Genomic DNA, 14,280 nt, shown 5'->3' with positions numbered 1-14,280 from the left:
AGACTAGAGAAATGTGTTTGGTATTTGCTGGGTTCTTATGAAAGCAAAATTGAGACATCAAGAGTACTGGGTGGAAAGAATTGCCACTTTCAGGGTTCTCTATTTTGAAATCTTTATTTACCAATTTTTCATTTCTTTTTTTTTTTTCATGTTTAGTTTCCTTTAATGACGCTCATCACCCTGAAGGGCAGGTGCAGGCAGCTTGGTGATAGCAAAGGTTATTACTTGAAGACCTCACTCTGATGGAAGGTTTTGCCTACCTGCTGGAAGGACTTCCCTCCCAGGCAAAGTACTCTTGAACCAGTGTCTGGGTTTCCTCACTGCTCAGAAATAATTTCCTCCACATATACCACTCGTAGTCTACCTGCCAATCAACTCAGCGGAAAGGCAAGCTCTCAGCCTTGCAAGACCCAGATTCCAGAAACGGGACTGCTGTTGTTGGCTCCAAAGAGGTTGACACTGGCAAAGGCATTCTTCTTAAGCTTATCCAACTACTGGAACATTCCAGTTGATGAGGTTGCAACTCATGAAGCTCTGCATGAACTCTTCAGGGAAACAGACCTTGGCATAACACAGGAACCAGCTGTCCTTGTTAAAGTGCTCCCAAAAATACAACGGCACCACAGACAAGTGCTCCAATGTTCTCACTGGACTATTTGGGCTTAAATTCATCCAACAAAAAGGCACTCTTGGGCAAGTAAGTGAAGGGGGTCCTTGGCCTGGGGCTCAGTAGCCAATGCCTGCTGATGTTTGTCCATTTCTTCATCAGGAGCTGGGGCAGCTGCCTTTTTCTTCTCTTTCCACTCAACCTGGGGCTTCTGCTTCTCTCCCGTGAGCCCTTTACTTTCCATAGGTTATTCTTTTTCAGCTAGCTCTCTGCAAATGTTCTGGTATCAAACTGGGCCATCTTCTCATGCAGCTTTATCTTCCGTAAAAAAGATAGCCCCAAATGGGCTGGATAATACAGGTAAGGAATCAGTGGTTCGTGGAAAGATGGCTCCAAAACCTGTTTATGGAACCACAAGAAGGTGCAAACAACTGTGATGTCAGCCAGGGTCACTCACACCCATGAGAGAAATCCTTGTCTTCAAGGAATCATCCAGCAGCCCCAGAGGGCACCAACCTCCTCCTTTGCAGTGACCTGTTTGTTGTGATGCATAATGCCCAAGTTGGGGAAGACCCAAGTACTAGCTGGGGGCACTATGGTGCTGTCAGCAAAGTTCTCCCGTACCACATGGGCTGCTGAGTCTGGACTACTTCCCTGAAGTGCCTCATTGCTTACAATGTAGGTAATGGTGCTGCTCTCAGACACACAGAAGCCATCGTCACCTTTAAATTCTGGAACCTTGCAGGCAGGAAATTTGCAGAGAAATTCAGCAGGCTGGTTGCCCCAGCCAAAGTGGAAGTGGGGTAGGGTGGAGACATGTGGCCCTGAGCCCTGCTGGAATGAGTAGTGATGAGGGTCTTAAAGGCCCTCCAGTTTTCAGGATGTGTGTACGGGGTCCCAGCTGCCATGGTGGGATTCCTCAGAGAAAGGGCACAACCTTACATTTATTTTAAGGCAATTTTTCAAAAATTGCAGTTTCAAAAGTATTAATGTACAATGTCTTTTGGTCTTTGCCTTCATAGAATATGCTGCAAATAGTCAATTTAGTGGCTCTTGAGCCTGTGAACTGTCTCAAGACACACAGCCATTATCATCAAGTAATACCAGGGCATCTGTCATAGAATTTCTCTTTGACCCAGTAATGTTTAAATAAGCAACTCCCAGGACTCCATTCTATACACCTACTCTTTTGTGTGAATAATGTGCTGAATTTGCACTGTAATTTACCTTTTGTATTTCACAATCTTATATTGTTAGAATTCCAGTAGGGCATCAAAGTTAAAAAAGCTAAAAGTCCTAACTGTCTTTTTTATACCATTAGGCATATTTTGAAATAGTTAAGAATAAATCAAAATCTGAAAAGGTAAACTACATTAGAAAAAGTTCTCAAAGGACATGACACATTAACAACAATAAGAATTCACTGGGAAATCCATTCTTACAGAATCCACTTGAAATCTAAGGAAATTATATATATACATATATATGAATTATAATAAGTTACAAGTGAAAACATGCATATGTATGTGCCTTTTAAATAGATAAACTCAATTTTAAAATGGTCTAATGGTCTTTGAATTGACTTATTCACATTACATGAATGCAAAGAAAGACCAGCGCTTTTTTATTCAGTAACAAAATGTCCTACTTTTCTTTGAAATAATGTTCCTGATTACTTCTTTCAATGGTCCACACAGTCACTGTACTTGGACTTGACAGGCAAAGCTGATGCCAGTTCATGGGATTGAAAGACATCTGGCTCACATCCACTCCAGGTTGTGATCTTTTGCACAAGATGACATTCGATTCCCAGTTCCTTAGGGGAGAACAGCATTGTGTGAAAATGAATTATAATACAACTTACACCATCTATGACATTAAAGTCCAAGTTATAAATACTTACTCTTCTCATTGTACCATACTCCGCTAAGAAATGAAACAACTATATCCTTTTAAAATATTATTTTCTTACATGTTATGCCAAGACTATTTTAACAGTTTGCAATTTGCATTTAACTCAGCAAACCCAGAATGAAAGATATATAATCACATTTGCTTAAAAAATATAACAAACAAACAAACAAACAAAAAGTGTAGTGTCTAAATCCTGAAATACTACAAAGGAATAGTGCACATTGATTTGGGTTTGTCAGATCCATAGATACTGACTGATAATTTACTGAGTTTTAAAATAAAAAAAGGTTATATTCTAAAGGATTGACAACTGAATGAGAGACAAGGCCACTTGTGTTCATGACTTGGGTTTCTGTGACAGTAACTAAACCCAAATCCTACCTGACCTAACCACCATCTAGACATTTCCATGTGCTGATGTGAAACTCCCTCAATTCCATTTTGTTACACAGCTTATCCCCACGCCAACCCTCTCCCCCCCGACTGCCTACTCCCTCTTCTCTCCTCACATGATTACTGTATCTTTCTGAATAGCATCAGAATGTCTCTGGGTTGCCAAAGTCACAGCTCTGGGCATAGCTGTGGATTGATGCCTCAACCTCAGCACCACATGTAGCATCCGGTCGATCACCATGTCCCATGTTGCTGCTTCACACTCACACACCTCCCAAGCATCCCCACTTTGTTCATCCTCAATTCATGCTATAATTACCTCTTACCTGGCCCCCCACAGCCTTCAAATCGATGTCTTCACAACTACGCCATCCACAGTGGAGCTGGTAAGAGTCTCAATCTATCGTGGATCAATCATGCCACATCCCTATCCAACTTCCCATGCCTTCGAGATAAAGGATGATGCCCACTAGCATGCCTTATATATAGGGTGGGTGTTCTTCACAATATACACAGGGAAGCAAACTCAGTGTTGCTCTGCATTAATTATCAGGGCATTGTCCTTTTAAGAGAATCATGATTTGGATGATAACTAACATGGTCACCTATTTATAAATTGTCCATAAGCTGGCCTCAGAGTCTCCCTGTAGGGTCACCTCTCTCCAGGCTAATTTCAGTCTGACCTCTTTGTAAAAAAAAAAAAAAAAAATCTACTGTATTTTCTCTCTTTCTCTTCTCCATAAGGCTGATTCTTACTCATCCTTTAGATAATGATATGAGTCTCCAGCACCATGAGACAGTCACTTTCTGCTGTGATTGCAGAACACTGTTGTGGCAGGCCTTGCATGACTTCCCTTCCTCAGGAAGCTTTGCCACTCCACCCTCAACTAGAGTAGGAATGCCTCCAGGTGCTCCTATGCTGACCTGGCTCAGAGAGGGCTACAAAATTGCCAATTCCTTTAGATCTAAATCCAACCAGATCTAAATCCCACCCATAATTCATCAACCATACAAGTTTAAGCAAGCAGCTTACATGAAGAAAAATACTCAAACTTGAAAGAAAGCTTGTGTTAGCCTGATTACTGACATCCCTGGAAAGAACTCTGCAGCAAGCTTCCTTGAACAACAGATGGACTCTGTATCGTGCTGTAAACCTTACACTCTTGAGGAATATAACTTTGTTCTTGCAGTGTAATTATCAATAGCACTAAAATAAGGGCAGGCTTGGTTTTATTAGTTATAATTTAACCATACAAAAGATAAGATGTCAAGTGTACTGCTAGTAGAATAGTGAAGTTTTAATCTGTTGTGGTTTTAAAAGACTTCTTGAAAACTAGCCCTTCTTACACCATATCTAAATTTTTATGTAGCTATTTCTTTTGTTAACTCTTGTGTACGTGTGTGTTTAGATTTATTTATTTGAAACACAGAGTGATACAAAGGGAGAGCGAAGGAGAGAAAGTAGGAGGGAGGGAGGAAGGGAGGCAAAGAGAAAGGGGAGAAAGAGTGAAAGCAAGAGAGAGAAATACACACACACACACACACACACACACACACACACACACACACTGAGAGAGAGACAGAAAGAGGGGGGCTCACTTCTTAAATGGCCATAAGGGTTGAGATCCAGGAGTGCATCATGGTCTCCCACACAAGTAGCAGGTACCCAAATACCTGGGCGCACATCAGCTGAAAGGAGAAGCAGCTAGGATTTGGACCTGTGCTCTAACATAAGATAATGGCACCATAAGCAGCAGTTTAATTTGTTACATGACAATACCGCCCCTGATTGTGCTGGTATTTCTTTTTTTATTATTAATATAAAGAGAACAGATTTTATATATTATATAGGTATGTAAGAAGATAACCACACTTCTCTCTCCACTTGCAAACCCCTTTCTTTCTTCCCTTTTTCTTTTATATTTGCAAAGACATAATTTCAAGCTATTTTATAATCAGAGGCTTAATTTCCTACTAACCGTAATATTCAATAAGTAAAAGGTAGGAAGATCATAGTTCTACAAGAGCTAAAAACAACAATCTGTAAGGCCCCTAAAAGTGCTATGGTTTAAATGTGTCCCTTCCCCCCAGATGATGGTATTAGGAAATGGGGCCCTTGGGTAGTGAGGTCATGAAGGCATAAATAGGATTAGAGACCTCTGAGAACTAACTCATGCCTTCCAACACATGGAGGCACCAGACGTCAAAGCTGTCCGTTTTTCCATCTTGGACCTTCCACTGCCCAAAACTGTGAGTAACAAAGTTCGGCTGCTTGTGAGCTCCCTCATCTGTGGCGCTTGCTCCAGTGGCTCCAATGTACTTTGTCTGCTTTGTCTTTTCCGGTCCCATTACGAGACAGTCATGTGAAAGTTCCCTCTGTGCTCATATATTTTACTTTGACACCAACCCTCCCTAAGTTTGTTTCCTTCTCTAAAATGAGGATCATTGTGCATGTCTCATGAGTCTCTTGAGGGGATTAAATGGATTTATCCATTGGAAATCACAGTAAATGCACTTAACAAAACTAGGGGGGTAAGATAGAACACTGCAATAAGTTTATCTTATTCTCTTTTTAATGGACTTCCGATGCCCCAGAGCCTGCCAGCCTGGGACTACAGAAAATACAATCTCCTTGGACAAATTTCCTTGTAGGAATCAAATCAAGGTATCTGAAAGTTTGCTTCTTTTGAACTTTCCTTGAATTTTATTTCTGGGAGTCCTGAGGGTTTGCATTCCTGAGGCTTGCAGGCAAACTGCTGTCCCTCGGCTGTATCCTCTTTCCTGTTTATCTCACAGCTCTCCCGCGTCCAGGCCCACTGCCAGCAAAGCCACTTGGATGAGCCTGAGGCTGCTGATCTCCATTCCAGGACTAACTCCCAAGCACATTTTTACAAGACGCTGAACAGCTGCTCCAGGAGTTTGAAAGCTTGAGGTGCTGGCACAGAGTGCGGGAGTGGATTCTCTGTAGCAGCTCAGTTCCCACTCACTCAGGGACCCTGGGGCGGCTCTGCAAATACAGAGCCTCAAGGAGAATCTCCTCTCCACAGAGTGCCTGTCTTTCCCTGCTCGCTTCCTCCCTGCTCTGAACATAAAACTTATTTGCTATCTCTTTTTAAAAACTACCTCAAACTCAGCTCTAATTAGTGACTATCATAATTTTAACATGAGAAAATCTTCAAACTCAAGGGAATCATGTTTTTAAAGAAAATCTGAAACTGTAAGTACTGCTAAGTGTATTCTTTGCCTAGAAATACCATAGCTGTTAATAAATAAAGAGAACACTTAATTTCACTTTCATAGTTTGCTTTCTGATTGACAAATTTCATGCCCAAACATAGCAATTATATTAAACCTTCTCAGCAGGGTTTTTATGCCTTCCTATTTTTGTTTTGTTTTGTTTTGTTTTGTTTCAAGTCTTTTTTTTTTCAGGTGCAGTGCCTATGATAAAAACCAGAAGGCTAAGGCAAAAGGTTTTGTGCAGGATGATGACACTTACCAGAGAGCCAGTTCAAATTCTGGGAGTGAGGAATAAGTGGCCAGGTAGGTGCCACAGTAACTGAACGACAGCAACGTGTAGTCCAGGAGAACATTGCCTAAAATACACAACACGTTACTAGGACCTGATTATTCAGTTCAGGTTAATTTGTTCTTATGGCTCATTTCCCTTTTCTAATGATTCTTACTTAATTTAAAATCATTTAGTTATTAGAATGAAAGATAGAATGGCTGATTTTGAAGTCTATAAGCAGAAAGCTAGCTACAAGCAAAATGAGGAGTTCATTTTTCACAGACACTAGAGTAAATCAAGAGCCAAAATCTGGTAAAATTCTTTCTGGTATTTTTTTTTTTCTGAGTGCTTACTTGCAAAAATACATACAAGTGAATTTTATTTAACTAGAACTTAATATTCTATATTGCCCATCTTTTAAAAAGGAATTCAGATAGTGTTTACAGACTACTTTTTCTCACATTATTTTCAGCATCTTATTCTTTAATTTCTCCAAACATGTGATATTTAATGATGGCATCAATACCCCTTTGATAGCATGCTTTCAACTTATTTAGCCACATTTATATTGTTGGGGGTTTAAGTTGTTGCCCATCTTTTGCTAGTTTGAGTCTGTGACATAATTCCTTTGCACAGAAATCTTAGACAATACTTCTGATTACTCGACTTCCTTAGCACTGATTTCTACATCTTGAGACATGTTTACTGGGTCAAATAGGGTAAATACTTATTTCCTGGAATAGCTTTATCAATTTATACTCCAACCTTCAGCAAACAAGGGTGCTACCAATTGGACTATTCAAATCAGCGATTGTGATTATTAAAAAAACATAACCTTGATTTAAAAAAGCAGATCTTGGCTTGACCACACTTTTCAAAATGAACAATAAGATGAAATTGTGTTTGATCATTTGCGATTTTGTCTTTTGTTTGAGCGTGTTCCTTTCTTTTAAAATTTTTATTTTATTTTTATTGCAAAGTCAGATATACAGAGAGGAGGAGAGACAGAGAGAAAGATCTTCCATCCAATGATTCACTCCACAAGTGACTGCAGTGGCCGGAACTGAGCCGAACTGAAGCCAGGATCCAGGAATTTCCTCCAGGTCTCCCACATGGGTACAGGGTCCTAAGGCTTTGGGCCATCCTCAACTGCTTTCCCAGGCCACAAGCAGGGAGCTGAATGGGAAATGGGGCTGCTGGGATATGAACCGGCACCCATATGGGATCCCGACTCATGTAAGGAGAGGACTTCAGCCACTAAGCATTTTTGATGTTCCTAAGTTTTAAATAGTATGTAATCAAATTTGCTAATCTTTTAAATTTTTGCCATTATGTGAGAAGTCCTTCCCCATCCTGATATTCTGTCATATTTCAAATTTCTTTTATTTTCAAATAGGTTTATTCATTGAATGCTTATTCCATTTGACATGTTTTTATATATAAAATGCAAATACCTAATGTATAAATACAGAGTTTCTTCACACCATTAGAGAATAATTACATGCAGGTGAGAGTTTTCACCTTAATTTAGATGTCCCATACTCTATATTCTGCTCCCAGATTCTTTCAACACTCACTGACCTGGAACTCCCTGTCCCAGAACCACACTCCTTGTTACTACAGCAACATAATTTTCAAAGACTTGTCGTTCTTTCAAATTATTTTCATTTTTTTCCAGATGAACTTTGACATTAAGTACTCCATGATCTTTAAAATATTTGATGAATCTATCAATTACTTCTTGTGGCAAATACCAGAAATACATTCATCTATAATAACCAGGTTTTCTATGGCCAGTACTACAATACAGTGGATTAAACTGCTGCCTTCTGTGCCAGCATCCCATATGGGGGCAGGTTTGCAACCTGGCTGCCCCACTTCTGATGCAGCTCCCTGCTGTTGTGCCTGAGAAAGCAGCAGAGGATAACCCAAGTGCTTGGCCCTGCATCCATGTGGGAGATCTGAGAGAAGCTCCTGGTTTCTGACTTTAGCTTAGTCCAGTCCTGGTGGTTGTGGCCATTTGGAGAGTGAGGCTGTGGATGGAAGACCTTCCTCTCTCTGTAATTCTGTCTTTTGAATAAACAGGTGAGTTTTAAAAATCAGGCTTTCTATCCAGCACTATATTTTACCAATTAACACATATTTAAGACAGTGGCCTTGTAGTTTTCACCATCAAGTCACTCAACACGTCTTCTGATTATTTCTAATTATTTAGCATTTCTAACTGCATGGGTGTTCAATTGTAAACTGTTGCATTATCCATCAAATTCTCCTTTTTCCATAGTTTTAATTCAATCCAATTTTTATTTTATTGCATTGTTTTGAGCTTCCAGGTTGATGTTGAATAATAATGGTAATAATGATTATCTTAGGTGGCTTCTTTCTGCTTTTATTGTAAATTCCGTTAAGGTTTCATTATTTAACATGGACACTGGCTACTGGTTTAGACTAAATTTCCACTGCTTGGAAGGGACTACAGCCAAATAACCAAGCTGGGGAAAATTTTAAAGATGAAGGGTCATTACAATTCACATACACTTTCTTACATGTTAATGAGTTATGCTTTAAAGAATTTCTTAGTGTGTTGACAATGGTGGGAAAGTTTCCCACAAACACAAGGTTATAAATCACAATGGAGTTCTCTGGTTCCTGTGGTCCAGAACACTAGAATACTGTGACCAGCTCCCAGCATGCTTTCTGTCCAAGATGTGTTAAGTGAGGAACTCCCCACCCTCTGTGTGCTACAAGGAGGCTCTAGTCGATGTGCAGCAGTCCTGTCACTGTCAGACCTGTCTGAAAAATGAGCAGTGATCTAAGGGCCAGGTACTACTGATGGAGCACTTGGCCTACAAACTTTCTCCAATATCACTAGGACCTTAAAGCTGGATACTATCTTTGTCTCCATTTCATGGGTAAGAAAATTGAGAATCAGAGAACTTGTACAAACATCAATTTACTGGAATTTTCAACAAATCATTAGGAAAGAAAATAGAGTTCTTTGCTCTGATTATGGTGATACAAGCTCCTAGCCCAGGGCTTCTCAGAATTTGATCTGCAAGTCAATCACCTGGAGAGTCTAGCTAAAATGCAGATTTTAATTCAGTGAACCTGGGGTAGAAGTCAGTTCCTGCTTTTATTTTTTGTCAAGATTTATTTTTTATTTGAAACATAGATTTACAAAGATAAGGAGAGGAAGTGTGAGAGAGAGAAAGAGAGAGAGAGGGGTATCTTCAGCCTTCTGGTCTACTCCTCAAATGGCTGCAATGGCTGGAGCTGAGGTGATCCAAAGCCAGGAGCCTGGAGCTTCTTCTAGGTCTACCTTATGGGTTCAGGGACCCACAGACTTGAGCCATCTTCCACTGCTATCCCAGGTCACCAGCTAGTAGGTGGATAGGAAGTGGAATAGCCAGTACTTGAAGCGGTACCCATATGGCATGCCAGAACCGCAGGTGGAAGATCAACTCACTATGCCACCACACCAACCTCAAAGCCTTTTTCATATCCAGCTTCCCAAGCAGCACCAATACAGCTGGCAAAGAGACCACACGCTGAATACTCTATGCTATTTAATGAGATCATTGGTAATTGGCAAATTCATTCCTTCTATTAAAAAATAAAAATGCCCAAACTGCCTTCATTTATAAGAACTAATAACATCCCCCAAGATACCTTTTAATTTGGTCCTTCTGGTCAGTCCAGGAAAGTTGTATATGTAGATGAGGGGTTTTAGCTTCCGGTCAGAAAAAGCCACAACTTCATAAGGAACATTAGTTGCTATGACGCCCACAATTCCATTCATACACTGGAGCACAGTCTTTTTTTTGGTTTCAATATTAATGAATATTACATAATTCCCACTGGAGTAGCAAATGGTCTTGTCGTTGACAAAATGCACATTTTGCTTGGGAAATCCTTGCACCCATCTTTCAGGAAAGATATATCACCATCAATATAATACACTTGCATTTTTTTTTCCTAACAAAAGGTCATCAAAACATTTTAAATGTATCTGTTTTTTACTCCCCTCTCTGCTCCCAAACAGAAGGTAAAACATTGACCAGTTTGATAGATGAGCCACAGAAACTGAAGTGTAGATCTGCAAAGTTCAACTCCCAAGAGAACTTTTTCTGTTCAGAAAGCTCTCTGCTCCAGCCTAAGAATGGTACTTTGGAAAAGAAAAAGTGACAACAACACACAAAGGTGGTGGGGGTGGAGGGGACAGCTTGCTGCTATTAGAAAACGGGCTCATCATAATAAATAATAATAAATGGGGCCATTCTGTAATAATCAGTTTTGATTTTTAAAAAAGAAACTTACTTTGAAGTAAGGGATATGTGCTAGGTATCTGCCAAGAGGAGGAGGAGTCTGAGCCCAACGGGGCTCCGTTGTTAATCTCTTTATTAAAAACACGCTGCGGGGTGAAGGAGAAGGCCAAGGAGGGGCACCGGCGGGGTGAGCAGCCCCGGGGGGCCAGAAGGTCAAGACCAGAAGAGAAGACTGAATGGAACCCACCTGGGGCAACACTTCAGAACGCGCGAGGAAAGAGACCCATCAGCACTCGAAACTTTCCCAAGGCCGCTGTGTGCCAATAAACCCCAGGTGAGGGGGCGGGAGTCAGAGGAAGGAACTGAGCGGCCTCACTTTCGGAGAAGCCACCAGAGAACACAGATTGGGAAGGATGGGGTGACGTCCCACAGGTCGTGGGAGCCAGCAGAGGGCTGGAAAGAGCGGTGGGGTATGGGGCGAGCGGGGGCCGACGACCGAGGGCAGTCTTGCAATAAGGGGATGAGGGAGCCTGAGGAGAGGCGCTGGGGGTGGCAGAGGAGAGGTCCAAGTCCCGGGCAGAGGAATGGAGGGTGGGAACCACAGGGCAGGAGTTTCCTCAAGACCGAGGGCGAACGCGGAGCAGAAGACGCCGCACCTCACGGACAGACTTGCGCCTGAGGAACCCTCTTCTCGCTCCCGGCCTTGCGCCATGGCTCGTCTTTCTCTCAGACGGGAGGCAGGACGCAACCGCTGGACTCCAGGTTGGCTCCGAGACCGTTACTCCGCCGCTGACCGCCCGGCCCGCTGTTTACACCCGTATCCGGGAGACCGTAACCCTTGCGCCCATTGGCTGTGTCCTTCGCCCTGCGCTCCCTAGAGCTGAGCGGATTGGTGACTACGCTGCTGAGTCTCTACCAAGGGGCGAGCGGGAAGGGGCGGGTCTTATGGCGCTGCCGTGGTGACCCAGGCCGAGGCAAATCATATTTACACTGTCGGTAGCAGTCGGTGATTTGGGGTTTTGACAGTGCCAAACGCTGTCTCAAGCGGCTTGTGAGCCTTATTTTGTTAACTTTCATACTTCCCCTCAGCTCCCTTTTACCAATAAAGTGGAGCCCCTGGCCAAAAAACTCAGTGGTGCTTAAATCTGGAATCCCAGACCACTGACCCGTGTGTGACACTTTCTGGGGTACCTTCTGCTGCCTTAGGGAACCCACAGCTTCCGGAAGTACCTGGCCCAACAGTCCCCATTCCCTCCTCAGCCTCACTTCCCTCTACCCCGCCCCGCTGAAACAGAGGTGCCCTTCTCAACCCCAACAAGAATGCCAAATAAGTAAGCCAGGAGTTGATGAAGAAAGGGTAGCTCTCCCTAAAGGCTCTTCCAGAGCCACATCACCACCCAGAGACCTTTATAACCTTCTATACGAAAGACTTTTACAAAGATATATGCCCCACTATCCGCTCTTCAGCTTTGGACTAACACCACCGAGTTGTGGCAAGATTTCCTGGCTGTATCTCTCCCAGGTTTTTGCCTCCCTATGAGGTAAGATTTCAAAGAAGGGATCTAAGGGTGATCATGGGAGCAGGATTTATCTAGAAGAGGGAGAGTGAGTGCACATTCAGGTGGGAATTAGGGCAACTCCATCAGGACAGAGGGAGAGAACCTTCCGTCTTGGTGGACCCCATCGTTGGGTAAAAAGTGGTACTCTAAGGGAATATACAAATAGGGTAGGGTTTGCCTGGGGCTCACCCCCTTCAGAAGGTTTTTATGGTTTCTTAAGTGGTGCTGCTTTTACACAAGCTCAACAGGTTGTCTTAATGATGTAGGAGGGTACAGAGGTGCATTGTGGGAGAGTGGGTATGCGGATTGGCATACAAGGTGGTAGAGATAGGGGGCAGGGCCTGACACTTCAGGGAATCCCTCAGCTTCTTATTCTCTAACAGACATCCTAACTGGCTGCACATCAAATGTTGCCAAACACATGGTTGCTTGAAAACTTCTGGGACCTGGTACAATGGCACAGTTGGTTAAATCCTTCCATTGCAAGTGTGTGGATCCCATATAATCTAGTGGCTGAGGTTCTCACCTTGCATGTGCTGGCATCCCACATGGGCACCGGTTTTTGTCCAGCTTCTCCTCTTGTCATCCAGCTCCTGGATGAGGCCTGGCAAAGCAGTAGAGGATGGCCCAAACTCTTGACGGTATACTCACATGGGAGACTCAGAGGAAGCACCTGGGTTTGAACTGGCTCAACTCCAACTATTATGGCCACATGGGGAGCGAATGAGTGGATGGCAGACCTTTCTCTAGTATCTCCTCTCTGTAGATCTCCCTTTTAAATAAAAATAAATAAATCTTTTTAAAAATCTGGTGCAATCATGTGCTTTTTTTCTCGGATCACAGCACTTATGGTTCTATTTAAACAGAAAAGTCAGGAAAAATCCTGTTTGAAAGATGTGTGCACTTTAGAAACAAAATCAAAGATCACATGTTCTTCCTCTAATCAGCAACATGAGAAGCAGTTTCGGGGCCCTTAGCCCACAATCTCTGCTCACCATGATAGGAAGTGCTCCCTAAACTGGCCATCTCCTAGGCCATATTCTCTCGTGCCTGACCTATTTTTTTTTTTTAAGATTTTTTTAATTGAAAGATTTACAGAGAGAAGAAAAGGCAAAACGAGAGAGATCGATCGTCCATCCACTGGCCCACTCCCCAAATGGCAGCAATGGCCACAGCTGAGCTGATCTGAAGCCAGGAGCCAGAGCCCCCTCCAGTCTCCCATTCGGGTGCAGGGTCTCAGGCTTTGAGCCATCTTCCACTGCCCTCCCAGGGCACAAGCAGGAAGCTGGAAGGTAAGTGGAGCATCTGAGACATGACAAGCGCCCATACTAGGCTATCACACTGGACCCTCAGCATGAAGTTTTGTACCATTGTAGGAAAACCCACCTGTCTGACTTGACAAAAAGGCAGGAGCAAGTTCATGGAATGCTAAAATATGCAACCAGTTTCCACAAAACCAAATAACCAACAGAAAATCTCACTACTTCGTATTAAGAGATCATTGCTGTCCTGGTTTCGGTCAGATTACAGCCAAGTGGTCTGAAAGGTCAATGTTCAGTAAATTTTGCATCATTATGTTTTCTAAGGTCCTTTAAATGAGTAAAAGAAACATCCTACAGATCTTTAAAGTCTCATTAGAGAAGCAGAGATACAGGGAGAAAGAGACGAATGAGATCCCATACCTGCTGACCTGCTACCCCTATGCCCACAACAAAGCTCCTTGAAAGCAACGTAGTCTTCTATCTGGCGGGGGGGCGGGGGTAGGGACCTGATACTCGAGCCATCACTGCTGCCTCCCAGGCTTCACATTAACAGCAAGCTGGAGCCAGAGGCAGGTGTCAAAGGTAGGTACTCCATGCAGGACACAGGTGATCGAACCACAGGAATAAATGCCTGCCCTGTCTCTTTTAATTTCCCTGACCTTTGGAGTATTACCTATTGCTTTGCCCCACTAGACTAGAGACAAAGAAACTGCTGTGCAGACAAATTTATATATTGAGACCATAAAACTGTCAGAGGTCAAGATCGATTTTA

The 14,280-nt window shown here is 42.7% G+C and overlaps 1 protein-coding gene and 1 pseudogene across 1 annotated transcript in view; both read right to left on the bottom strand.

The window, feature by feature from the left end:
• CFAP43 (cilia and flagella associated protein 43) overlaps nt 1–11,493 on the bottom strand; it is a 79,642-nt gene extending 68,149 nt beyond the window's left edge. Inside the window, exons 1-4 of the mRNA XM_040992159.1 lie at nt 11,344–11,493; nt 10,092–10,345; nt 6,411–6,507; nt 2,256–2,423 (exon numbers count right to left, since the gene is read on the bottom strand). Of these exons, the coding sequence (XP_040848093.1) occupies nt 2,256–2,423; nt 6,411–6,507; nt 10,092–10,345; nt 11,344–11,399 (575 nt within the window). The 5' untranslated portion in view covers nt 11,400–11,493. The remainder of the gene's footprint in view (nt 1–2,255; nt 2,424–6,410; nt 6,508–10,091; nt 10,346–11,343) is intronic.
• Nucleotides 222–1,515, bottom strand: LOC121164173 (annotated as a pseudogene).
• Nucleotides 11,494–14,280: the final 2,787 nt, after the last annotated feature.

This window comes from Ochotona curzoniae, unplaced genomic scaffold, assembly GCF_017591425.1.
Source record: "Ochotona curzoniae isolate NIBS_2020 unplaced genomic scaffold, NIBS_Ocur_1.0 contig_66, whole genome shotgun sequence".
Lineage (NCBI taxonomy): Eukaryota > Metazoa > Chordata > Mammalia > Lagomorpha > Ochotonidae > Ochotona > Ochotona curzoniae.
The sequence above is the reverse complement of the archived record's forward strand: the minus strand, read 5'-3'. Positions and strand labels throughout refer to the sequence as shown.